This window comes from Chanodichthys erythropterus, chromosome 17, assembly GCF_024489055.1.
Source record: "Chanodichthys erythropterus isolate Z2021 chromosome 17, ASM2448905v1, whole genome shotgun sequence".
Lineage (NCBI taxonomy): Eukaryota > Metazoa > Chordata > Actinopteri > Cypriniformes > Xenocyprididae > Chanodichthys > Chanodichthys erythropterus.
The window spans coordinates 41,725,908-41,750,791 of NC_090237.1; the positions used below are offsets into that span (position 1 = coordinate 41,725,908).

At 39.4% G+C, this 24,884-nt stretch overlaps 3 protein-coding genes across 3 annotated transcripts in view; 1 reads left to right on the forward strand and 2 right to left on the reverse strand.

Moving 5' to 3' along the window:
• Positions 1–1,197: 1,197 nt before the first annotated feature.
• On the reverse strand, positions 1,198–12,296 carry ftr86 (finTRIM family, member 86). The gene is made up of 10 exons (XM_067366170.1): positions 11,427–12,296; positions 5,785–6,253; positions 5,333–5,428; positions 5,023–5,256; positions 4,157–4,316; positions 3,570–3,662; positions 3,376–3,498; positions 2,134–2,199; positions 1,859–2,061; positions 1,198–1,767 (listed from the first exon to the last, which is right to left on the reverse strand). Exons 2-10 carry the CDS (start codon positions 6,247–6,249, stop codon positions 1,435–1,437), a joined length of 1,773 nt encoding a protein of 590 aa, XP_067222271.1. The 5' UTR covers positions 6,250–6,253; positions 11,427–12,296; the 3' UTR covers positions 1,198–1,434.
• Positions 10,165–23,792, forward strand: nudt8 (nudix hydrolase 8). Its single transcript, XM_067366172.1, has 5 exons — positions 10,165–10,245; positions 12,351–13,007; positions 13,090–13,222; positions 21,569–21,646; positions 21,725–23,792. Exons 2-5 carry the CDS (start codon positions 12,352–12,354, stop codon positions 21,953–21,955), a joined length of 1,098 nt encoding a protein of 365 aa, XP_067222273.1. The 5' UTR covers positions 10,165–10,245; position 12,351; the 3' UTR covers positions 21,956–23,792.
• Positions 23,793–24,107: 315 nt separating this feature from the next.
• Positions 24,108–24,884, reverse strand: part of LOC137005330 (E3 ubiquitin-protein ligase rnf213-alpha-like) — a 107,584-nt gene continuing 106,807 nt past the window's right edge. The window contains exon 65 of the mRNA XM_067366175.1: positions 24,108–24,821. Coding sequence (XP_067222276.1) covers positions 24,668–24,821 — 154 coding nt within the window. The 3' untranslated portion in view covers positions 24,108–24,667. The remainder of the gene's footprint in view (positions 24,822–24,884) is intronic.

The window sequence follows — 24,884 nt, forward strand, 5'->3', positions numbered from 1 at the left end:
ATTATATATATATATATATATATCAAAATGATTTAACTTAAATATAATATTGGGCAACTACTGTCTCTTGATGCTTTTCCTTCTGGATTATTGAAACATTCAATCTTTAAAATGGAAATCTGCCCCATCGATATCTATAATCTCTATCTATTTTATTATGAATATTCAATAATATCTATTAAATATAAATGTCTGTTAAATCCGCTGTGAATGATTAGGAACGCTGAGAAAAGTGACATGAATCACGTGACAGCAGCGACTGCGCATGATAATTATGAATGAACAGCAGATTTTGAAAGTTTTTTTAATGACAAATATGTGCATCTTTGGTAACTGAGTGAACATCAAGTAAAGATAAAGATCTTGATGAAAGACTTTGATGTTGTGGATCTCAGTCCACCAGATGGCGCCAGAAATCACCTGTTGATCAGTTCAGCAGTTTTGCTCTTCATCATCCCAGAACACAGTTCCTCAAAACTTATCTGATTTCGACTATTGGATTGACCAATTCTTGAAAATGAGCAGATATTGAAAATTAGTTAAAGAAGACAGAAAGAAGTGTTCAAGTAGTACAAAAGAAGTACAAAATGAGATTTTGCCACCATAAAATAATATCAAACTAAATAATATAGTGTTTTAATCACTGTATATAAACTACACTGACACAATCATCAGAGATGAACCGGTCCAAGCTAGTTTCTAACAGCTGCATCTCTTACTGAATATTTGTTTTTGTTGTGGGTCACATGAATTTAAAGAACATTGAAAAGATGTTTGTTTCTCTTCATATAAAACACTTAAAGTGACGCACATCTTTATATAGCTAACAGCCTTCACTGTGTCATGTGATCGCATTCAGAGCTGATAATCCAGATTTATTCAGTGTATCTGGATCAGGTGATCCAATCCGATGTTGCGTTGAAAAACCTGCACAAAAGTAAGATGGATTACCTGATCCTGGATAGCAAAACATGGGATTTCCAAATCCAGATCATTCTGATCCAGATTAAACGTTTTGCTCTACGACAGACTTCAGATCAGTGTGTGGTTTTGCTGTTTCTCCACACAAGAAAAGTGACAGAAATCAAGTCAGAGAGCAAAAGTACCTGGAACATCTTTAACCTGTTAATGATGACTCTGAAAGACAAGGACTAAAACAAACACATTTCATTTGTAGCTCTGTTTGATCCAGTCGATTTTGATGCTCTTTACAATCATAAAAATACATGTATATGGATAGAGAAGTTCACATTTTATAAGGAGCAGCTCTTGAAGTCACGTATGTTCTGTGTTCACACGTCTCTGCTGTTATCCAGATGGACGTTACACACACATTCACCACAAAACCTCATGATGCGTCAGTGTTGTGTTTTTATTTGACAGTGAAGTTGTGATGAGAAACGGACAGAGAAAGCTATGAAGGCGTGTTTCTGCTCACAGCTCACAGATGGTGATGGAGGAGCCGACTCCGGACCAGAAGCGGAAGCTGGCGAAGAGCGGAGCGTGGAAGTGCGTGTGGACACAGCAGATCTCCTGCGCCTGACCGTGAGAGACTCGATAGAAAGCCAGCACTCCGGCCTGCTGGTCCAGATACACCCCGATACGCCGGGCTTTGGGACCAGACAGAGCCGTTTCTTTCCCAGCATGCCACATGGAGAAAGCCTTTCCGGACCAGTACAGGCTCCAGGACCGCGTGTTGTGGCCCAGTCTGGAGCTGTCCTCGGCCGCAGAGCGCTCCATGTCTTTATACGCCACGCCAACAGTCACCTGACCACAGAAGAAACACACGTCACACTCTCCCCAGCACAAGCAAACGCTCATCTGCACATTGCCCATAATGCTTCAGTGAGTCTGTTACCCTCTGTCCCGTCCACTCCAGCTCCCAGTAGTACGGGCTCCCGGCCAGCGGCTCCACGCACATCACCTGCCTCCAGTACAGGAAGCGCTCCGGGTGATCCGGGTAACTCTGGTTCTCCGCGCACAGAGTGGCCTTGCGATATCCGTCGGATAAACGGATCTGATGGAAAGCGCTGTTGGGATCTAGTGTAGGCTCGATGCGGACTGAAAGAAAATACACACCATCAAACCCTGAACAAGAGAGAGGACGTATTTCTGCAGAATCAGCTGACTCACATTTGAGCATCTCCTCTCTGGTTTTAGGAGCAGGTGTAGACGGACAACAGGATGCTGATCCCTCCACTGCGGACACACAACACAGATCAGACATGTCACAGTACATAATATACACATATTTCAGGTCTGATGCGAGAAACAAAGCTTTTCAAAATGATTCACTCGAGACACCACATGCTGGTCAGAACATGTTAATAAACAAAAACTAGCCCAAATATATACAACTTATTATACAAATGTGTCATTAAATGTCTACAGATGAATAAAACTGATCCGAGATCAGGTAAAAATCTTCCACTGCAGGATCTAGGGATGGTACTCTGTGTGTTTTGAGCGCAGGAATCAGGGTCTACATGAAGTTCTGGTAAAATGTCCCCCTCAGAAAGTCCCTGCTCACGGGGTGGTACTTCTCCAAAGTTCAGGAGCTTTTGGGGTGGGACTTAAGCGGCATTTTATTTCAACAACTGTATGTAAAGTCTGTTTCGGTGCTGTAAGAGAGGTTTACTATTCAAATAAACAAGAGTTTAAAAATACAGCCGATGGAGCGACGGCGAGGTTCACGCTTTATTAAGCTTATATGCGGAGGATGAATCCAGCTGGAACTGGAAAACTGCACACAGTCCTACGTCACATGACTAATCTTCATGGTACTTTAGACCGTGATGGAAACGCACACAGAAACAGGTCTGGGGGGAAAAGTTCAAATTGTTCTGTGTAATTTTGGTGTAAAAGCGTTCATGGGTTGACAGAGATCATCGCCCCCTAGTGGTGAACCACTGACATTGATACGTTTCTAAACCATTATGACGTGACGAAGACGTTGGCAGTTTGATACACACTCTGGTTCGAAGCGATTCACGTTGATGCATGTTTTTAAGGTCGATGCATGTTTTTAAAGCACCCATCACTGATTTTATGACCTTTACGATTTTCTTGCATTGTAACATTTATTTCCTAAACCCCGTCCCTGTAATGCAAGTGTTGTCCTTTTGAGTGTTTATATTTCTCATTATTATTAGTAAAAGTAACTTTACTGTATTATTGTGCTAAGTGAAAATGACTGTGTGCTTCACTAGATTATCCTAATTTTCTGCTTCGATATATGTATTTATTACTTTATACAGTTTATTTCATTTTATTTTCTGGACCTGGACATGTTCTTGAGGGTTTTGTAAAATAATAATAATACTTTTTTTGCACAATATTTCACAAATGATTTCTACGTGAAGGGAAAGGATGTACCAGGGCTGGCAGAGGGACGGTCCTGTTTCTTGTGCTGGTCTTGTGCTGCAGGAGACGACGCTTTGGCTTTGGGTTTAACGTCCGGTTTCACAGAGTCAGACTTTACTTCTGTAACCTGAACAGCTGAAGAAGAGATTTCAATAATAACCCTGTTCAGATGAGTTCAGTGTACTCTAACTATAACATGTGCCTACCTGGGGTCTGTGAGGGCGGCTGTGATTGGCTGGAGCTGACGCCTCTGTCACATGACTGACTGGATGATTGTGCCAGAGCGGCCGCATCATTGACTGCAGGGTCACATGGGACGGATCGTTACATCACTGATACAACATTCATTAAAGTCAGACTCATTAGTGGTGTGAAGATAAAGCATTACTCTGAGCTGAACGGCACTGGAGACGCGAGAGACGCTCACTTCAGTGATTATTATAGTCAACAGTGAAAAACTGATTCACACAGTAAATTCTGCTGCTGTAAAGTGCAAATATATATATATATACACATGGGAGATGCATATTCTGTAATAATGCACTATATAGCTATGTTGCTTGAAAAAGATAAACTTTATTCTAGTTATTAATAAATTAATGCAGTTATTAATTGCAATTTATTCATTTCACTCAAATCAATGAGCTGTGAAAGGCGGTGCATTACAGTGATTTTACCACGGTCATGTGAATGCAGAGAGTTTGTCGTTTCTCAAATGATTCATGTCTAAACGGACAGGAACGGGTGACGCTGACGCTCGGCAGGGAGACGCTGAAGAGCTTCACTCACTCACCGACTCTGAAGATACTGGCCAGGCTGGTTTTGGTGAGATTTTCCGCCCCCTCTCTGAACGCGTCCAGACACGATCTGACCCCTGATGTCACCGTCTCTGGAGTCAGGATCTCCATCGCTACACTTCCCGCCGGATCTGAGGAGTCCACCGCCATGAATGTCTGCGAATCAGTGCAATAATAACCCTTCCTTATTATTGATCACGTGTCTGCTTTTATGAATATGTTTGTATGAACAAATGAACACACCCAAGATGACAATAATCCAATCACTCATGATAAATAATGTTTTGAAAGGACAATATTTAGGGATTTACTACAGGATTGCAGAAGATTATGAGTCACTTGATGTATCAAAAGGATCGATCCTCATATAAAATATTGTTACCAACTCTTTAAATTAGTCATTTTCTTACTTTTTTAAAACAAATGTGCAAAATAAATGTTCAACTGGGTAAAATGATCTGACTGCGCTTGTGCAAACAGAGACAATCATCAAGTCAAGTCACCTTTATTTATATAGCGCTTTTTACAATGCAGATTGTGTCAAAGCAGCTTTACATTGATAACTGGTACATAATTTATAGTGTCAATGCAGACAGATCAAAAGCACTGTTGAATAAATGTCAAGTGTCCCCAACTAAGCAAGCCAAAGGCGACAGCGGCAAGGAACCCAAACTCCATCAGGTGACTTGTCACTGAACACACAATGTGACATTTATTATGATGATATTGTTTTAAGTGCACTTAAACTAAACGTTCTGTAACGGTTAATAAATGATAACTAAAACAGCAGTTCAGGCAACAACACAGAAACAGGTCAATGTTTTCAGACTCAGTGTTATTATTGAAGTGACGTCACACTCACGTTCAGGAAGACGATGGGGTCCTGAATGCTGTCCAGCGTCTTCAGCTCGTCTCGTCTCCGGCGCAGATGGACGATCTCCTGCTGGATCTGGTGGGTCCGGGCCTGCATGAGGCTCGAGGACGATCTCTCGTGAGCCTGAAGCAGCTCGAGCGCCTGAGAGCTGCTGAGATCCACGCTCCTCAACACCTCCATGAAGACGGCCTGACTGTCCATCATCAGCTTCTGCAGTGAGCTCTGCGGGACACAGACTCACTACATCAGTAACACAGAGCTGCAGTGCTCCTTACATGATTATTGAGCGGTGTTTTACCCTGTGTGCTTCAGACACCTGGGGAAGGCTCTGAATAACCCTCTCTCTGTCTGCAATGCTCTCCTGTATCCGGGCATCCAGCTCCATCAGCTCTTGCTGTGTAGAGACACTTCAGCTTAGAGAACATTCACTATTAACTACGACTGTTCCCTCAATAAACTACAATCCTCATTATTTACTTACTTATCGCTGTAACTAGTAGTGTAACTTATTACTAATGTGATTTCAGTAGTAATATTTCAGTTATCATCCATAAAACTTTTGATGCCTCAACTCCTGCTGATCTAAAGTCCAATCATTACCTTCTGAAATGTGAATCTGTACAGTAGACTTAATCACCCTGTTGGGACTTATTTTATGTGATAATTCACATCTTTCCTTACATATATAATTCTTTCTTAAACGTTTGGTGTGAAATATGAGGTGTTTATGACATGTAATGGGACACGCACCTGAATCTTCAGTCGCTCTTCGTCCGGCCGCACCACCTGATGACCCTTGTGTCCCAGAAGGCCACACTCCTCGCAGACGCACAGTTTCTCGTGGCAGCAGTACAGCTCCAGCACCTGCTGATGCAGCGGACAGAGCTGCGGGGAGCCCGAGGGCAGGGCGGGGTACAGTCCGGGCTGGGTCGAGGGCACGTCTGGACACGGAGCAGAGTCTGGGCCGTCCTGTCCACTCAGTCTCAGCTTCTCCATGGCCTCCATGAGCACGTTGCTCCTGGCCAGGACGGGCCGGGGGCTGAAGCGCTGTCTGCACTGAGGACACTCACAGCCTTTCCCCGCTGCCTGATCCCAGTGCGTCTGGATGCAGAGGAGGCAGTACGTGTGTCCGCAGGGGAGCGTCGCGGGGTCTCTCAGGATCTCCAAACATATAGGGCAAGAAAACGCCTCTGGAGCCCATGCGGATGAAGCCATGATCCTGGAGATACTGGAGGGTTAGTACAACGATGGCTTCACTAACTGAGGCACATCTCTTTTAAAGCTGAATGGGTGTGGTTATAACTAGTATTACGAGTTCTCCGGAGCTTCTAGCTGAGAAATACACACTTTTTCCACGGCCAGAATGACACAGAGGGAAAGAAATGAGAGGAAGGCTGACAAACCTGTCCAGCTGGTCAGGGACGGCCTGCTAAACCATGCTGTAATGTCATGAAAATCTTCTGATAATGTGTCACATGACTGATTAGGAACAGGGTATTCTCATTCTGTGAAACATTTCCCACACAAATAGTGATTCATCAGTGTTTAAATATTAAAAAATAAGAAAGATTAGAAGTTTGGACTGAATGTTTGATTGAATAACGGCACTGAATTTAGGTGATTGTAATGCCTCATGTGTGATAGTGATTTCTGGCTGTGTGATGTGTATCATCTACAGTATAAAACTGTTCATTTCATAACGCCTGAGCTGACATTAGTGACTATATCACTCACTTTGCAAAAAAACCAAACCAAATACTGCTAGAAGAATGCTACGGAAGAGGATTAGGGACAAGCAATAATAAAAAATAAAACCATCTTGAGATTAAAGTTGTTATATTTAGAGAAAAAACTTGTTAAAGTTCGAGAACAAAGTCAAAATAAAATGTTGAGAATAAACTCATTAAATTATGAGAAAAAAGTCCTTAAATTATGAGAACAAATTCATAATTTAAAGAAGTGAAGTGATTGAAATTCAATGGTTGAGAAAAAAGAAGAGAAAGAAAGAAATATGACACTGCTGATTCAGCTGCACTGTGTTAGAAAGTGAGTTTTTCTGTTGGGTAAAATCTGTTTTTGATGGGGTTCCTCTGGTAAAATTAGCATTGCAGGGTCTAAATATCATGTTGTTTGGGGCTGCTTCAATCATGAAAACAACCCGCGAGAGTTAAATCAGCTCAATTCCTCAGGAAAACTGCAGAACTGGAAAGACTGTGAGGGATCGTGAGACACTGGAAATGAGTCTGCTGTAGTTCAGTTTGTGCAGAGGAACATCTCATTGGCTTGAAGCTCCAGCAGCGTGAGGCAGATCATCATTACGTCACCGGTCTGAGTAAATACAGAGTGATGAAGGAGCATCAGTGATGAGTGTTCAGGTCACATCCACCTGCATCCACTGCTGTGACCTCCAGCTTCACCTCAATCACACGGCAAATCACATGCCACAATACTTGTCAGGTCTCCTGCACTCTTTGTTCAGCCGTTTCTCAACAGGACCAGTCATTATGAAGTCACAACATGTGTTAGGAGAATGAGGAAGTCATTGTTGACATTCTGATCACAGTGCATCAGCTGACCTTCTTCTGGGCTTTCCCACAAATACTGTTCAGCTGAGGCAGTAAAAGAATGAATGATCAATGCTGTCCAAAAGCTGAATGAGTCTGTGTGCAAACTCCTGCAGGAAAGATGCAGTGATGTCTCTGCTTCAGCTCATTCTCCACTGCTGAACACTGCTTCAAGAGAGGAAAACCTTATACCGTTATCTCACGAAAACAACAACACATGCAGTGGACGAGTCAGTGACAGAATCCTGTACATATTATATTGCTCTTTAGCCAGACTGCTTACATCTAATCTAAAGTTAACATTACACTGATACAAGAGCTGTTAAACAATAAAATATTATTATTAATAGACATGTTAGAAAAATCCTTAAGAAAAATAGCATTTCAGATAAAATTAATATATTAAATATGTAAGTCATCTTAAATACATTAAATTTAAATTAAATGAGCAGAAAGCTTGTGTTGTAAATATTCAGTGATGTAAATAGTTATTTTATAAGATTAGCCCGTTTTTATCAAATCTAACATTACTGATACAAGATCTGTTATGGGGTAAAAAAAAAAAAAAAACAGTATTAAAAACAAAAAAGTAAAAAATACACATGTAAAAAATAGATAATAAAGTTACTAAATATATAAAAAAATATTAAAAATGAAGAAAAAACAAACCTAACAACTGCCATGAATTATGAAAACTATATCAACAGACGTGATTTTATAGTACAGAACTATATATAACAGCAGAAATATCAGACACATGAAGCTGAAGCTGCTGAGAGACGTGTAAAGACTGATTCACTCTCTGATCATTCTCAGGAGTGTGTGGACCAGCTGCTGTCCATCTCCCTGTGATCGTTTGTTCACTGATGAAGCTTGTTGTGGAGTGTGAGCAGCTGTTTGAAGCAGATCCATCGCTCTCCTCCAGTCGAGCACACAGAGGACCGCTGTGTGTCACCAGACCCCTCTGATCAGAACCTGACAGGGCCATCACTACAGCCGAATATGGATGAGAAGATGAGAAGAAACTCCTGAACCCTGAGACATGACAGAAGCAGAACGATCCTCTCATCTCATCACAGGACAGGATCAAACACTGACTCGCTGAGTTCATCAAGGTGATGATTTAAACTGTTATTTTATCAGTCGTGTTCAGGACGCAAGCGGCAAATATGATTTCACTGTACACATGATTTACGTCAGAGAAGTGAACCTGCTGATCTCAGCGACTGAGGAGATTCGTCACATCCCTGAGTGACGTGTTTCTGTGTGGTTCAGCAAGACCTGTCCGGAGCGCTGGTCAGACGCTCTCATGCTGACCGTGAGACACCACAGGCTCTTCTGTGACGGACGAGGACAGGCTTGTGTGAGACTGAGCAGAGGAAGCAGGAGTGTCAGACATTACCTGCAGGAACTCACTAGACCTTCCAAGAGGTTCCTGAAGGTCAGGCTACTCATGTCCAGCTCAATGTGAGTAAACTCAAGTGATTCTGGGACTCAGATGTTCCTCCATACTGTGTTTGTCAGTAAGACAGGTCCCTGAGTGCTCATCTACTGTCAGAATCACCACATCATCTAGAAATATTAATGCTTTATTGACTCCTTCAGGTGAGAAGAGCAGCACCACTGAATTCACTGACAGGAGCAGAAAGCTACTGTAAATACTATAGTAGATTTATACATCCATTCAGTCTCTTTCAAGACCTTTTATAAAAGTTACCAAATAGTTGCAAAATATATATTTAAAAAAAAATTAAAATAATAAAAGAATATAAAACACTAACCAAAACATTCTTCCTAAAACTGTTTTTTTGTCTTAAATCATCTTAAATGATCTCATATTTACACTACATGTTTTAGTTTCTCTAGCACACACGAGGTTTATATTGAGTTTGATCATCTGTGACTGTCCTGCTGTGTTTACTCGTTTAACTATCACAATATCAGCAGATATTGCTCATGTGTAACCCTTTAATGCACTTACTGTACAGTCGAGAGGCAGAGTTCAGTCATTCAGGACACCAGCGATCAAAACAACGCGTTACCGAACGCGTTTGATCAGTCATGAATCATTCTGTGAATCGACTCTTTTTGATGAGTCGATCGAACCGAATCAAGATTCGACACTCAACGGAGAGACACTTTGAAATAAATAAATAAATAAATAAATACAAAGTGACAGAGACACTTTAAACGCTGTTAAAAGAATACCACAGTAAAGAATAATTATAAAATAAAAGACTATACGTTTATGAATAGGCTAAATGATTACAAAAGCTTAATATGTGAATAAAAAAATAAAACCATTTTAAAAAGCACAATAAAATAAAGAACGGACTTATTTTATCAATGACATGATAATGATAATGACTCATATCATTATGATACATTATACGATACAATATACAATATTATTTCCATCATGAAAGCTATTAAAGCATTTAAACGTTTGTTGTGAGCTGGACTGGACTCTTTTAAATAATTTACTGTGAAATGTTAAAATAATTAACTAATTCGTTTTAACACGTGTTGTGTGTGTCCAGCAGGCGGCGGAATGCGCCTGTTCAACATTCAAACACCACCGAAGAAGAAGAAGTTTCTGTCACAACATCCGGCAGACGTCATCGCGCTGATTTCGGGTTATTTTAAGGTGAGTGTTTTTATGTTTTATAATCATTTATTCGAGTGAAACAGAAGTGTGCTTATATCGCTGTGAATTATGATAATGAACGTGTTTAAATCAATATAAATGACTGACAGTGATCAGTTTCGAGAATAATGTTGTTTTGCTCCTTCATGTTCGTTTATATTCAACTAAATCATCATTATAAATCTTGTTAATCCGTGACTATACATTCATAAATCATTCTGAAGATCCCTGTCAAGCTGCCACAAGATCCCAGTTAAGATTTTGAGTCTAATGTATGCTCATAATAATGATAAATAACTTTTAAATACATCGAGGATCTGTTTCCCTCATATCAGCAGAAATGTGCTTCAGTGATTTTAAAGTTCATGAATTTGATAGTTTGTGTTGTTATCCTGTCAGATTGTGACCGGCTTTATTTTTATACAGTGTATTATGAACTATTAGACTTAACTAGTTTCACATGCATTAACAGAGCCAGATGTTTCTTTTATTCGTCCCCTTTTTAGGTTATCTCTTTAGTTTTTGCTGTGTAAATGTGTTTAAAATGTCTTAATCTTCAGCAGAAGAGAGAGGTTTATGATTACAGTCAGAGGGACACTGAATAATCAAACATAAGACAGTGACAAACTTAAAATATGGAAATAAAATTAAATAAAAATATGAAAATGTTTACAAATAGAAACACATTTTACAGCCTTCTTGTTTTTTAAACATAACATTGTATTTAGGTATTGTTTAACTTCTTAAAAACAAAGGCTTATTTCCCCCAAATTTACATTCATGAATACTACATTTAGCTAGAAGAAGCAGCAGATTAATTCAGTAATATTTATGTTAATATAATTAACTTATGTTAATATTTGTCATAGAAGAAAAAACAACAAATCAATCATTATTACAGCACAGTTGAAAGCTGGGCATGATGTAAACCTCAATAAAAGATCAGAAATCTGACCAGAAACAAGCTGAACGAGGACAACTCCTAAAGAACTGATCAAACCACAAAATATACAAAAGATTTCAATATCACTATAGCACCAACCTGTAACCTCTCTACACGCTGAATTCAGAAACACTGTCGCGTAAATGCACACCTACACCTGTGAGAACAAAATACCTGGAAATGCAAAATAAAAGACACCTACAATCACAATGAAATCTGTTTACAATATAGTACTTACTATTTAGTATTTGAGCAAGTTTCCAGATTTTACTCCCCAGCAGATCATCAACACAACCAGACGAGATCCCTCTGAAGCCATTATTGTTCTTAACAGGGAAAGAGAGAAACGGATACGAGCGACTGCAGTATCAGCAGGATCCACAGGGATAGACGTGTTTTTATCCATAACCACAGCACAATCTATAGGAGTGACTGGAACATTATATTATATTTATAAGTCCTTCAGAGTTAACAAGTTGGCTAACAAAAACAATATCATAACAAAACCAGTTCTTAAGATACAGAATGTGCTTCTTATTCCACATAAAACACCTGTTTATAGATTCAGTTCCAGGAAAGAAGCATCTGTTTGGTTTTAAAGGAATCCTGCTAATGCTGCAGTCGCAGAGCAAAGCCAGTTGAAGACCAGAGATGAAGTGAGGAGTAACACTCCAGACACATGCTGCTGTTTTTAGGGAATTGCTTAATCCAGTTGACTTTGAAGGTGTGATTTAAGAGTAGAAAAATCTAAGAAGTTCAGCCCTTTATTTACAGTTGCGTTCATAACCACAGATTTCTTCATGCAGTGGGTTTTATTTTTCCATTAAGTGTTTAATGAACCGCTGAGGAGATGCTCTGTGCCGTCCTGATAAAGACCGGTCTCTCAGTGAAGTCAATCACGCTGACTCTGACTGTGATTGGCTGCTCACTGCTGATGTCACTGTTCAGAGCCCTGAGTGGACACAGAAAGTGGATGATCGTCATCACTGGATTGGTTTTGTCACTGTAACCCAGAGTTTAAGCCATCGTCATGGTCTTCAGACAGATGAACCTGTTTTTAAAGGATTAGTTCAGTTTCTAATACAATTTCCTGATAATTTACACATGGAGGAGAGTTTATTTGAAAGTGAACTAATCCTGTAAAGCTGGTGTGTGTTTGCAGGATGTTGAGGACTCCTCACGTGAAGGCTTGTGTGGATCAGCTGAGGTTTCACAGACTGGAGCTGACGCTCAGAGACGCTCACGTGGTCTGCCGCTCTTCCAGTGTCCTGCGAGATCAGCATTGCTCCGCCTCCAGTGGGGTTCCTGGCGTTTCGAACACTTCCGAACACGTGTGTTCACGGGCCGCGAGACGGATATGCAGTAGCTCTCATCTTCTGTTAGCACACATGAGTCTCAGCAGTATTAGCTGGGCACACACACCGAAGACTTTCTCCCTGTTTTTACGCTCGTCTTTGAACGGATCTCCATCGCAGTGCCTTCTGCCCAGAAGCCCACCGGAGAACAGCCAGAGCTGTCCCGAGAGCAGGATTAAAAGACAAACGTGCACAGATAGCGCAGGCGTCTCCCGGCGGGCCGCGGGCCGATCCGCGGCGCTGACGGGTCAGACTCACACACGCGGCGCTACAGACGAGTGTTTGTCCGCAGGGAACGAGGCTCGCTGCCGGCGCTCGCTGCAGGCCAACGCTGCTCTGTACGAGCGGAGCGGGAAGAGCTGGGCGGCGGTGCTGGTGTGTCTGTGCGCCGTGAGCGGACGCCCCGCTCTCCTCTTCACGCTCAGGTCTGCCCAGCTGAAGGGGCGGCACAAAGGGGACGTCAGGTACGCCTCGTGTCCAGAGATAAAGCTCCGTTCTGATGCTCACAGGTGCATTATGTGTTTCAATTAAACTCTGCTGTGTTAGTTTTGCAGGGGGAAAGAAAGACCCGTGTGACAGATCTGTGGTGGACACGGCTCTCAGAGAAGCTGCAGAGGAGCTGGGGATCCACGTCACTGAAGATCAGGTGTGGGGCGTGATGAAGCCGCTGCGGGACATGGTGAGTTACAGGAGGTTTTGTTCTGGAGTCTGTCACGACGGTTTACACGCATCAAAATCACTTTAATTCTCTCACAATATCCACTGCAGCATCAGCTCTTCTCTCTCAGTGTCTGAAACACTTCCATCAAGGATTCGTTCTCTCTAAACCCCGCCTTTCTGTGAGCTTCCTCTGCTCTGATTGGTCAGATGGCCCAGTCTGCTGTGATTGGTCAACAGCTTACAGTGCGTGTCAGACACAAGACGCTCATTACCATATTTGAGTTTACGAACAGTAATGATGCTGCCGGTTTTCACTTGAGTTCTTCCTGACACAACTAGAGTTTGAGGGCGGGGCAAACAGACGTGAACAGCCAATGAAGACCATATGTTGACATTATGCAAATGTGTTAAAAAATCTACATTTTGAAGCGGAAGTGAGACTGAATTACTGACGACTTCGTTTCAGCAGTTCAGAATTGATTGTTTCTAGGAGACAATAACTTAATTTATCTGCCCTCTTTAACCCTTTGCAGAGCTTTTACTTTCACACAAAGCTCTGTTACACACTGCATGAGGGTAATATCTGAAAACATCATACAGGCACTTCCTAATGTATAAGGTGTTATTCTAGAAACATACTTCACTCAGCAGGAGTGCTTGGCCAAACTGTTGCTGATGTGTGATGCCTTTAAAGGGTTTGTTCACCCAAAAACTAAAATTCTGTCATTAATTCCTCCCCCTCATGTCGTTCCACACCTGTAAGACCTTCGTTCATCTTCAGAACACACATTAAGATATTTTTGATGAAATCTGTGAGGTATCTGACTCGTCCATAGACAGCAATATAATCAACACTTTCAAGGTCCAGAAAGGAACTAAAGACATCGTTAAAACAATCATGTGACTGCAGTGGATCAACCTTAATGTTATGAAGAGACGAGAATACTTTTTGTGTGCAAAAACAAAACAAGAATGACTTTATTCAGCAATCTCTTCTCTTCTGTGTCATTCTCATATGCTGTTTACGTCCAGCGCTTCCAGGTTCATCGTCTGGCTCAGTATTGGCCAAAGCTGGTCACGTGATCAGTGATGCTGATGCAGGATCCTGCCAATAATGAGGCCTAGTTCACATGTGCATGGGTATTTTTATAAGCTGTGTTTATAAAAAAATCACATCCACATGAAAATGCAAAAACACGCTATGAAGCGCTGTCACAAGCCATGTTGGCCAATCAGAAGCCTGGAAAAAAGGTTTATTACAGGTTCCAGTAGGCTAACAACATTGTCATTTTATTAAGCTTTTTATTACTATTATTATTATTATTATTATTATTATTAATTCCATAAACAAGAACAATATGAGACATATTCATTCAAAGTAAAAAAAAAAAGAAATATTGTCATAAGCAGTGACCTGTAGTGTTTCATTCTGACGCCTCTGTTCCTCGATATAACAGGAGAACTGTGCATGTGTCTGAGTACATGTAAGCCTTATTAGCACAGTTATTAGCAGCAATATTTTGGCTATGACTGTCATTGCATAAACTCTCCTCACATAGACAATGGACAACGTATGAGAATGACACAGAAGAGAAGAGATTGTTGAATAAAGTCCTTATTTTTGTTTTTGCTTTCTTTTATTGCATTCAATGTATGTAGAAAGTGTAAAACTCTGAGGCAGAGCCAGTTTACACTTTCTTCATAAGTTGAATATAGAAGGCAGTCTGGCAGAAGCTAGATAATTTACCTCATAACTTGTATAAATATGGATATTTTTTTACACAAACACATCGCTTCGCTTCAGAAGGCCTTTATTAACCCCCAGAGCCGTGTGGATTGTGTTTACGATGGATAGATGTGGATAGAGACGCTTTCTTCACTGCCATTATAAATCTCAGATGCATCAGGATATTTATTAATATTCCTCAGATTGTGTTCATCAGAAGAAAGTCATACACACCTAGGATGGCTTGAGGGTGAGTAAAGATTGGGGTCATTTTCATTTGAAAATGAACTAATCCTTTAAAGAAATAAAAAGTAAAGCCATCTGTAATACCATACTGTAGCCACTAGATGTCTGTATAGCCTTTTGACTGTGTAATCTGGAGTTGGTGAAACAAGACACTATTGCTTAGTTTTTTTTTTGTTTTGTTTTTTGAGTTCTTTATTTATAGGTATTTATGACATAGTATACAAAGAAAACCAACAAAAATTAACATAACATTCTACAATACTTCCCATTTCCCATCGCGCAGCTTAACTATAAGAACACAGCTAACAGTACAATCATCCGACATTCAACACAACAGATGTGTAGCAGCACTATGCATATGCATATAAAGTACATATATTATAAAAGGTATAGCAATAATAAAAATAATTAAAGCTGCAAGCAGCATTTACCGGGGTTCAAGCATTTAAGACCTTTAAGCAGATATGCATAAAAAGATACTTTAAAGTTTAAAAGATATTTAAGTTTTATTTAGCAAGCATGTAAACACCTAAATCATTGAAGGAAATTACCATTTTCAGCCAAAACAGGCAATTTACCATTGAAAATATATGTATTTTAAATCTTTTACCGTTATAGTGCCACCTATGGGTCGATCTCCATAAAAATTGGCATGCTTCTTTAGAGTCATATGCTGCATGTGCTCACTTAATTATGTGAAGTTCTGAGTTTTAATTTAGGAATTATAAGCTTTTGAATACATTTTGCCACGCCCATTTTATAAATGACCTTGTTATAGCAACTGAAAGGGTAAAGTTCAACTTTTTTTTTTGATAATTATTGATCTAGAGTGTACATAGAATTGTTCTACACTGGTTTCATTCCGATCGGGCAAAAAATCTAGGACTAGTTCGCAAAAGTAGGTTTTTCACATATTTGTGAATAATTAATGAACGATTTGATTGACAGCATTGGTTCTTGAGGCAAAGTTGTTCAGCATGAGGAGATCTATCAAATGATATGCATATTGTGTGGTTTTGTGACACACCACGTGATTACTGAGGCGTAAAACTCGTTAGCGCCAACTTGTGGCCGATTTCTTTCAAAATTCTTACAGACCTAGTGTCCAATCGGCGTGATTTTTTTTTATCGTGACCAAACATTGAGCCCCTACATATGTGTACCAAGTTTGGTGCAAATATGTCATTTCGTTCTCGAGTTATAGCCATTTTAGTAAAAGTGGCTCCTCCCATTACATAGATTTTTACGCCCCCTAGCGACCGTGAATCAAAATTTCAAATTTCTCTCGATAATTATTGATATGCAGACTCCAGAGAACATTTCTGCACTGGTTTGGTTCCGATCGGGCAAAAATCCTAGGACTAGTTTTTGGACAAAATTCAAAATGGCCGAAAATTTTTCCTGGCGGAAATGAAATCGGAGATATACGTTTTGTCTGGCTTGACCCAAGGATTACAATGATATAAGACACTTGATTCTAGGACAAAGGGTTGCAGCGCCACCTATTGGCCGATTTTGGTCATACTTTGTCAACCTCTCCTCGATTTTTATCATCTACTATCATCTGACAAAGTTTCAAGTCTCTAGCACTTACGGTTTGGGCTGCACGAGCAGTTTTACGGCACGGGAAAAATAATAAAAATCAGGACAATTACAATAAGGTTTCAGCACTACGTGCTTGAACCCCTAATTAAAAAATAAATAAATAAATAAATAAAGAACAACTCTATAACTGAGAGGACTCAATGACCTTATACCTGCCTCAAACTGCCCAGTTTTCCAAAGTTGTGACTGACGTGAAAGGTTTTAAAACAAAAAGTAACATATCATCAGGAAAATAAATAAATAAAAAATAAGAAGAAAAAATTATAAAATCACCTCACAAACAAATATAAAGAAAAGAATAATATAAAATCTGTAGGTGCCCATATGGTAAGGTGTCCTCTGAAAATTGCAAATCATCCAAATATACTAAGAAAGGTGACCATGTTTCAAAAAAAACTTGCTTTTAGAACCTCGGACAGTGAATTTGATTTTTTTCCAGCTGGATATAATACATTACACCTTTAACTCATCTGCTATGTGTTGGGGGCTCAGGTTTTTTCCAATGAAGAAGAATTAAGCGTCTTGCCAACAGTGTGGTAAAGGTGATTGATTACCTTATATATTCTTTCCTTAAGCACAATGTTTTCAGGACTAGTACCAAAGACAGCTAGCAGGGGGTCAGGGTCAATAGAGACACCATACATTTCACTAAAAGACTTAAAAATATCTTTCCAAAACCCCTCCGGTTTTGGGCATGACCAAAACTGTTGTGGCTGTTGAGAGTTGGCATCTGTTACATGCAGGACTAATATTAGGATAGATCCTAGCTAATGTTGAATTTGTGAAATGCAACCTATGAAGTATTTTAAATTGGATGAGGGCATGTCTGGCACAGGATGATGATGAATGTGCTTTGTCTAAAATACCACTCCACTCTATATCAGTAAAGTCTCTACCAAGGTCAAGTTACCAAGAGTTTTTAACAAAATCTGTGCTATGTGGACCACGATTGCTTAGTTTTAATAGTTTTTTTTTTTTTTAAATTGATAGTTAAATAAAGAACTTTTGATATTGCTCTTCACCTGACTTTATTTACACACGTGACCCTGAAGGAATCCAAAAGTAATCAGATTACATTACTTTCATGTTGCAGTGCTTGGATTACGTTACTGAATTCTTCTTTATGAAGTCATTTTTAACTGTAACGGGACACATATTACAGCAACCCTCCCATCTCTGTCTCCACAGTACTGAGGACATCATGACACTGCAGATTCCTCTGAGATGAACAAATGTGTACGTGTCATACACCGATCCATACAAAATCATATCAAACATTGTTTCCTTTCCCATCAAATAAATTACAAGCATTCATACAGTTAACACAGAACGCTATAGCAAAAGAAATTGACATTTCAGCGCCTCATCAACACAACCAAAGTCCCTTTCAGACAAGTCATTTCACTCGGCGGCCATCTTTCTCGGGCATGCAAGTGCAGCTCCCATCTCTTTGAATGAGGAAACATCAAATTCTCCAAAGCTGTTTCGATTAAATTTCATATTTGAAATAAACAATGAAATCTGACAACAACTGTCTTATAAATTTAGTTTCTAAACGCTCGAATCATGACAAAAAACTGCGTTCTTTAGGCTGGATCAATCTAATGCGCATGTGCAGTCCTAAATGCGTCTCTTGTGCCTCATTTCGGAGGCGCGTGTCTGACTGTTTCTATAGGAACCGGAGCTTCTAACAGCCGCTGCAGTGATGCGATGACTTTACCAGTCTGTGATTGGCTCTTATTTAGAAGGCGGGACTTATTCTGCCATATTGCGCGTTGCACTTTCTCCCATTCAAAACAATACGAGTGACACGTCTTGTGTTATTCTGTAGTCTTTGACACAACTTAAAGTCAGAATGAAATGAAAAATAAATACATGTTATGAATCTTATTGTAAATGATTCATCCATGTATATGTTTACATTCATTGTAAATGTCACAAAAATGGCTACCAAATTCAAGACACGGGGGCAGAAAATGCATCAAATTGAGTAGATAGTGGGGACACATCAGTACTGAATCGACTCTAGCAATCATTTGATCGATTGTCACGATTAAAATCAAATGTGAAAAAAAAAAAAAAAAATCATAAGTTTTTATTACAGAATAACATTTAGATCTGCTCAGGTTGTGTCAAAGATTTCTTTCTTTTCTTTTTTGTTTTTTTGTTTTGTTTTTTTGCAGTGTTGAGCATTGCTACCAATCACAGTGTGTCTGTAGAGCACATGACTGCATCATTTGGATCAGTCTCTGGAGCAGAAGCAGTCAGCTGTAGATGTATGCAGCACTCGTTCACTGACGTTCTGACTGCTCTCCTCATAAACCAGAGCAGATACTGAGAGACTCTTAGAGCAGTGCAGTCGGCTTCATTCACCACAACGATCATAACTAAAGTCATTGACTGTTGGGGAACGTTCTTTGCTCACTTCCTGCACACAATTTATTCCCAGCTTAAATAACCGTTTTGTTTTTCCTGCTGCTGCTGAAAGTGAACCAATGTGAGGTCTTGATTTACTAATAAACCAATTCATGAACAGTTCTCAGCTTGTTTCGTCTGTTTCCCCAAACACTAAAATGTTTTTAATGTATCTTTTAATGATTTTTGTCATAATCTTGCGGCTCTAAACTGTAATGTGTGTGAGATTCTGCTTTGACCCTCCTGAGGTCAGTTCTGTGTGAATAAAGGGAATAAATCAGAGAATCCTTCAACTCTTGTCATGATGATAGAGCTTTTTCATCATTTATTTATGTTTGAATTTAAAACGGCATTAATTTCATAAAACTGTGCAGTTGTTGTGTAAATCCATTGGAGCAGCACTGACAGTCTGTGTGAGTGAAGCCCATGTCAGGCGCAGCTTGTGTCCCATGACAGTGTGACTGCTATCAGCAGAAGTGTGTAAACTGGTGTCTGCAGATTCAGCTCATCACTCTGTCAGGTGTGTTTAATTGGGGTTAGAGGTGAATCTGGTAGGGCTGGTCGATATGGCCAAAAAATCATATCTCTGATTAGCGATATACGGTATATACCTCGGTATTTGCTACATTTTTTCTGGAAAAACTGTATTTATTTATTTATTTATTTATTTTAAATCTTATTTCACATCCTGTCCAATGTCCTACAATGTTCATATTGAAGGCTATGAAAACAAATGTAAATTTATGTAAACATGTAGTCTATGATATAATGCATTTTAAAGCAGATGTTAAATTCACTGAACTAAAAAATTAAAATAAATAAAAACAAAAGCACAGACTAAATTTTATATATATATATATATATATATATATATATATATATATATATATATATATATATATATATATATATATATATATATATATATATATAAAAAATATAAAATATAGTCTATTTTGATTTCCCCATCACAATAGTCACTTTACAGTTACTGCAATCACTAAAATACACTTACTTGTAGGTTTAAAATTCTTCATGGCATATTTATTAGCCCGTTTGTTAGAGCATCTGGCGGTGTAAGCCGCTTTAAACTAAACGTGTTAACTATATCTTACGAGTTCCTGCATGTCATGTTTAGGACAGATTGTGTTATGTATTTCCCCGCAGCAGCACTCAGCGTCCTCCTCTCTGTTTCAAATCGAATCAAACTAGCGTTACTGTATATCAATATAAACGCTATTGCCTCATTCTGTATCATGTATAAAAAATATATCGATATATCATACAAACTTGATACACCGCCCAGCCCTAAACTCTGGCCTATAGTATCTTATTATTCTGTTGTTTTTTTATTTTTTTATCAATTGTTTATATTGATTTATTTGACAGAAAACATACATAACATACACAAAACATATTTTAATATATCGCTAAAAAAAATCTGCCCTTGAGCTGTTTCCATACATAATTTTGCATATATTGCAAATTCATAACTTTTGCATCCCATTTGTAAAATGTACAGAGTAATGCGACAATTGAAATTCGCTGCTTATTTTCACATATAATGTTATTAAATATGCAATATAAGACGCCGCTGGTGAAGTGGATCAGCTCATCTGACATTAAGCACAGGTTTGGACACAGAGCAGATCAGTTGTCCTGTATGAACACATTTGTTTAGGGTCCATAAAAACTCTGAAATATTCAGTCTTTGCATGTTGAAACAATCTTTAACTCCTTGACCAGTCAATCCAGTCGCGGTTTGACACGGCCGAGAACACATTCAAAGCACAAGAGCTTTTCTCTCTGGTTTCAGAGTTCAACAACATCAAACCCATCAAAAACACAGAACCGCTTGTGATTTTTCCCGGAGACAGATGGATCTGTGACCTAAACCTTTTCTTTGTTAATTCCATAATATAGAATTAATATAGAAACAATTCTATATTAATAAATTGCTCTAATTATTTTCATTTACAAAATGCCCCTGAAAATCAATGGTTGTTTAGATATTCTGTTTTCAAGTACAAAATAAATGGTGTTGTTGTTTTACAGAATCAAAAATGTGTAATTATTGTTTCAGAAACATACATTAAAAACTTCCTTTATGAGTCTGTAAGCTGCTGTATCTCGAAATAAAGGCTTTAGATTACATGAAATCTCAGTCAAAAGTATTATAAATGTGATGTAACCTACAAGAATATGATGTGCGTTTTCAAATACTGACAGATGTGATTGAATATCGATCTCCGGTATGTAAATACAGTGACGGTTAAAGGATCGTGATGAAGGTCAGAAAGAAAACAAAGCTCTGAACTGCAGTAAAGATCAGTGTAATTGTTCATCTAACTGTCCGTGTTTCCTAACTTTCAGTCTGGGATGATGATCGCGCCTGTAATAGCCAATCTCGGACCGCTGGAGACTCTGTGTTTTCGACCGAATCCCAGCGAGGTACAGTTTCCTCCGAATGTCTTCAGATCTTCCTCATCACGGCAGTGCTTGTCCTCACGGCTTCTGTTTGTCTGACAGGTGGAAGAGGTTTTCACCCTGACTCTGGAGCATTTGTGTCAAGCCCAGAACAGAGGCTACACACACTTCCGCACCGGAGATCGTTTCGGGTACACGCTCCCCGTGTTTCACAGCCCCAGGTATCGGGTGTGGGGTCTGACGGCAGTGGCCTTAGATCAGGCTCTGGCGCTCATTGTGCCGCCAGAGGAAGTGCCGCAGCACAGATCCGTCAGCACAGAGGCTGCCTGCTGAACTCTGACCATTACAGACTCAGTTTAGGGGCTTATTTCAGACTCTGGGTTTAATCCAAGTATCCAAAAGATCTTCAGATGCAATACCCCTGTCCAGTTCTCTGAGTTCCTCTCGGCTGTGTTTAGGCTTTAGGGTCAATGACTGTGTGTTTGACATCATGCCTCAGTTTATACAACATACACTGAATGTATTTTTGGGATTTAGCATTATGAGTTTTGTTTTCATCATCTTAACCTCGATGGTTGTTTTAAATGTGAATCTGTTCATTTATTTAACACCAGTGCTTATAATAAAAGATGCTTTAAAGGTTCTTGTTTACTGTACTGAATGTTTTACAGCGGAGATTCTCAGTCCTGCACACGGACATTCATTTTCCAGCAGTTTAATCTACCTTTAATCAGATTTATCCTCCACTGCATGTCTGTGCTCCATACTGTCCATTTCTTCTGATCATCCTTGAGATGGTTCTACACCTTCATTTGAGTCCAGCTGTGTTTGATTATACTGACTGGACTTGATTAGGAAAGCCACACACCTGTCTATATAAGACCTTACAGCTCACAGTGCATGTCAGAGCAAATGAGAATCATGAGGTCAAAGGAACTGCCTGAAGAGCTCAGAGACAGAATTGTGGCAAGGCACAGATCTGACCAAGGTTACAAAAACATTTCTGCTGCACTTAAGGTTCCTGAGAGCACAGTGGCCTCCATAATCCTTAAATGGAAGACGTTTGGGACGACCAGAACCCTTCCTAGAGCTGGCCGTCCGGCCAAACTGAGCTATTGGGGGAGAAGAGCCTTGGTGAGAGAGGTAAAGGAGAACCCAAAGATCACTGGGCTGAGCTCCAGAGCTGCAGTCAGGAGATGGGAGAAAGTTGTAGAAAGTCAACCATCACTGCAGCTCTCCACCAGTCGGGGCTTTATGACAGAGTGGCCCGACGGAAGCCTCTCCTCAGTGCAAGACACATGAAAGCCCACATGGAGTTTACCAAGATGAGAGAAATAAGATTCTCTGGTCTGATGAGACCAAGATAGAACTTTCTGGCCTTAATTCTAAGCGGTATGTGTGGAGAAAACCAGGCACTGCTCATCACATGTCCAATACAGTCCCAACAGTGAAGCATGGTGGTGGCAGCATCATGCTGTGGGGGGGTTTTTCAGCTGCAGGGACAGGACGACTGGTTGCAATCGAGGGAAAGATGAATGCGGCCAAGTACAGGGATATCCTGGACGAAAACCTTCTCCAGAGTGCTCAGGACCTCAGACTGGGCCGAAGGTTTACCTTCCAACAAGACAATGATCCTAAGCACACGGCTAAAATAATGAAGGAGTGGCTTCACAACAACTCCGTGCCTGTTCTTGAATGGCCCAGCCAGAGCCCTGACTTAAACCCAATTGAGCATCTCTGGAGAGACCTAAAAATGGCTGTCCACCAACGTTTACCATCCAACCTGACAGAACTGGAGAGGATCTGCAAGGAGGAATGGCAGAGGATCCCCAAATCCAGGTGTGAAAAACTTGTTGCATCTTTCCCAAAAAGACTCATGGCTGTATTAGATCAAAAGGGTGCTTCTACTAAATACTGAGCAAAGGCTCTGAATACTTAGGACCATGTGATATTTCAGTTTTTCTTTTTTAATAAATCTGCAAAAATGTCAACATTTCTGTTTTTTCTGTCAATATGGGGTGCTGTGTATACATTGAGGAAAAAAATGAACTTAAATGATTTTAGCAAATGGCTGCAATATAACAGAGTGAAAAATGTAATTATTATTATTTTTTGGTGGTTTGTTTATATAAAATTGCAAAAACATTTTCATTGCCTTACTGTTTCATGTGATTTATACCTGGTTTAGATTGTCTATGTAAGTTAACCATTCCCTTCCTTAAAAATCAGACCTATAGCAGTCACTTAACGTAGTTGAGGCAGTTATACAAGTACAGTTGGAAAATTGAAGGGTATTTCCAATAATAAAATTATGTTGTAAATAGCGTGGCTTAATGAACCAACTGGAAATATATTTCATTTAAACCTTCAAATGCTTCAAAGTGTGAGAAAATGCATTTCCAAACTTAACATACATTTTTGGTAAAAGAAAGATCAGTTTTAAAAATGCTTAAATACAAACTGTTACACAACATGCCAGTGGAGGTAAACATTTATTTTTATTCAAATCAAAGTTAATCACAGGAAAATTCATTTTTCGTGCTGCACTGTTTCAGCATACTTGTTGGTCCATTGATTCTACACAAAAATCCTTGAAAAATTGTAAAATGGAAAAAAAGATTTTTTTAAATCTACTCTAAGCAATACAATGATATTTTACTGATCAAAAACATTCTTATATATATATAGCCTTTATTAGGACAGTATAGACAGGCAGGAAGTGAAGTAGTGGAGTGAGAGGGATGGGACGGTAAAGGTCCTCGAGTCGAGACTTGAAAAGTTTACATTCTATTAGAGTATCAGGTAAACAAAAAAAAGTTAAACAATTGTCAGAAACATTTTATACTTTGTGACAAGTCGTACTGTACTTGCTAACTATCATAGAGATACTTTGACAGATCAGAACATAATATTACAGAATACAATGCTGTATAAGTGGAGAAAGTGATTCTTCAATTTGCAAAAAAAAGACTATTTGTAAATTAAAACTAAGCTTTCCCAGGGTAAAAAACAAAACAAAAAAACTTTAAGTATTTCATCGAGGATCTAACTTTGGTTTCTTTCTTTTCTGAGACCAACAGAGTATTTCCACATATCGATGCACTGTGAGAGCAGAATCTCTTCAGGGAACAACTCCTCCACCTCAGGAGGAAAATCCAGATTTTTGCGCTCCATGTAGGACACAACAGTGTCTTTCAGACTGTGGGACAGACAGAAATCAATGAGTTGGAATAGATTTCTATATGTTCAACATGAACTTAAC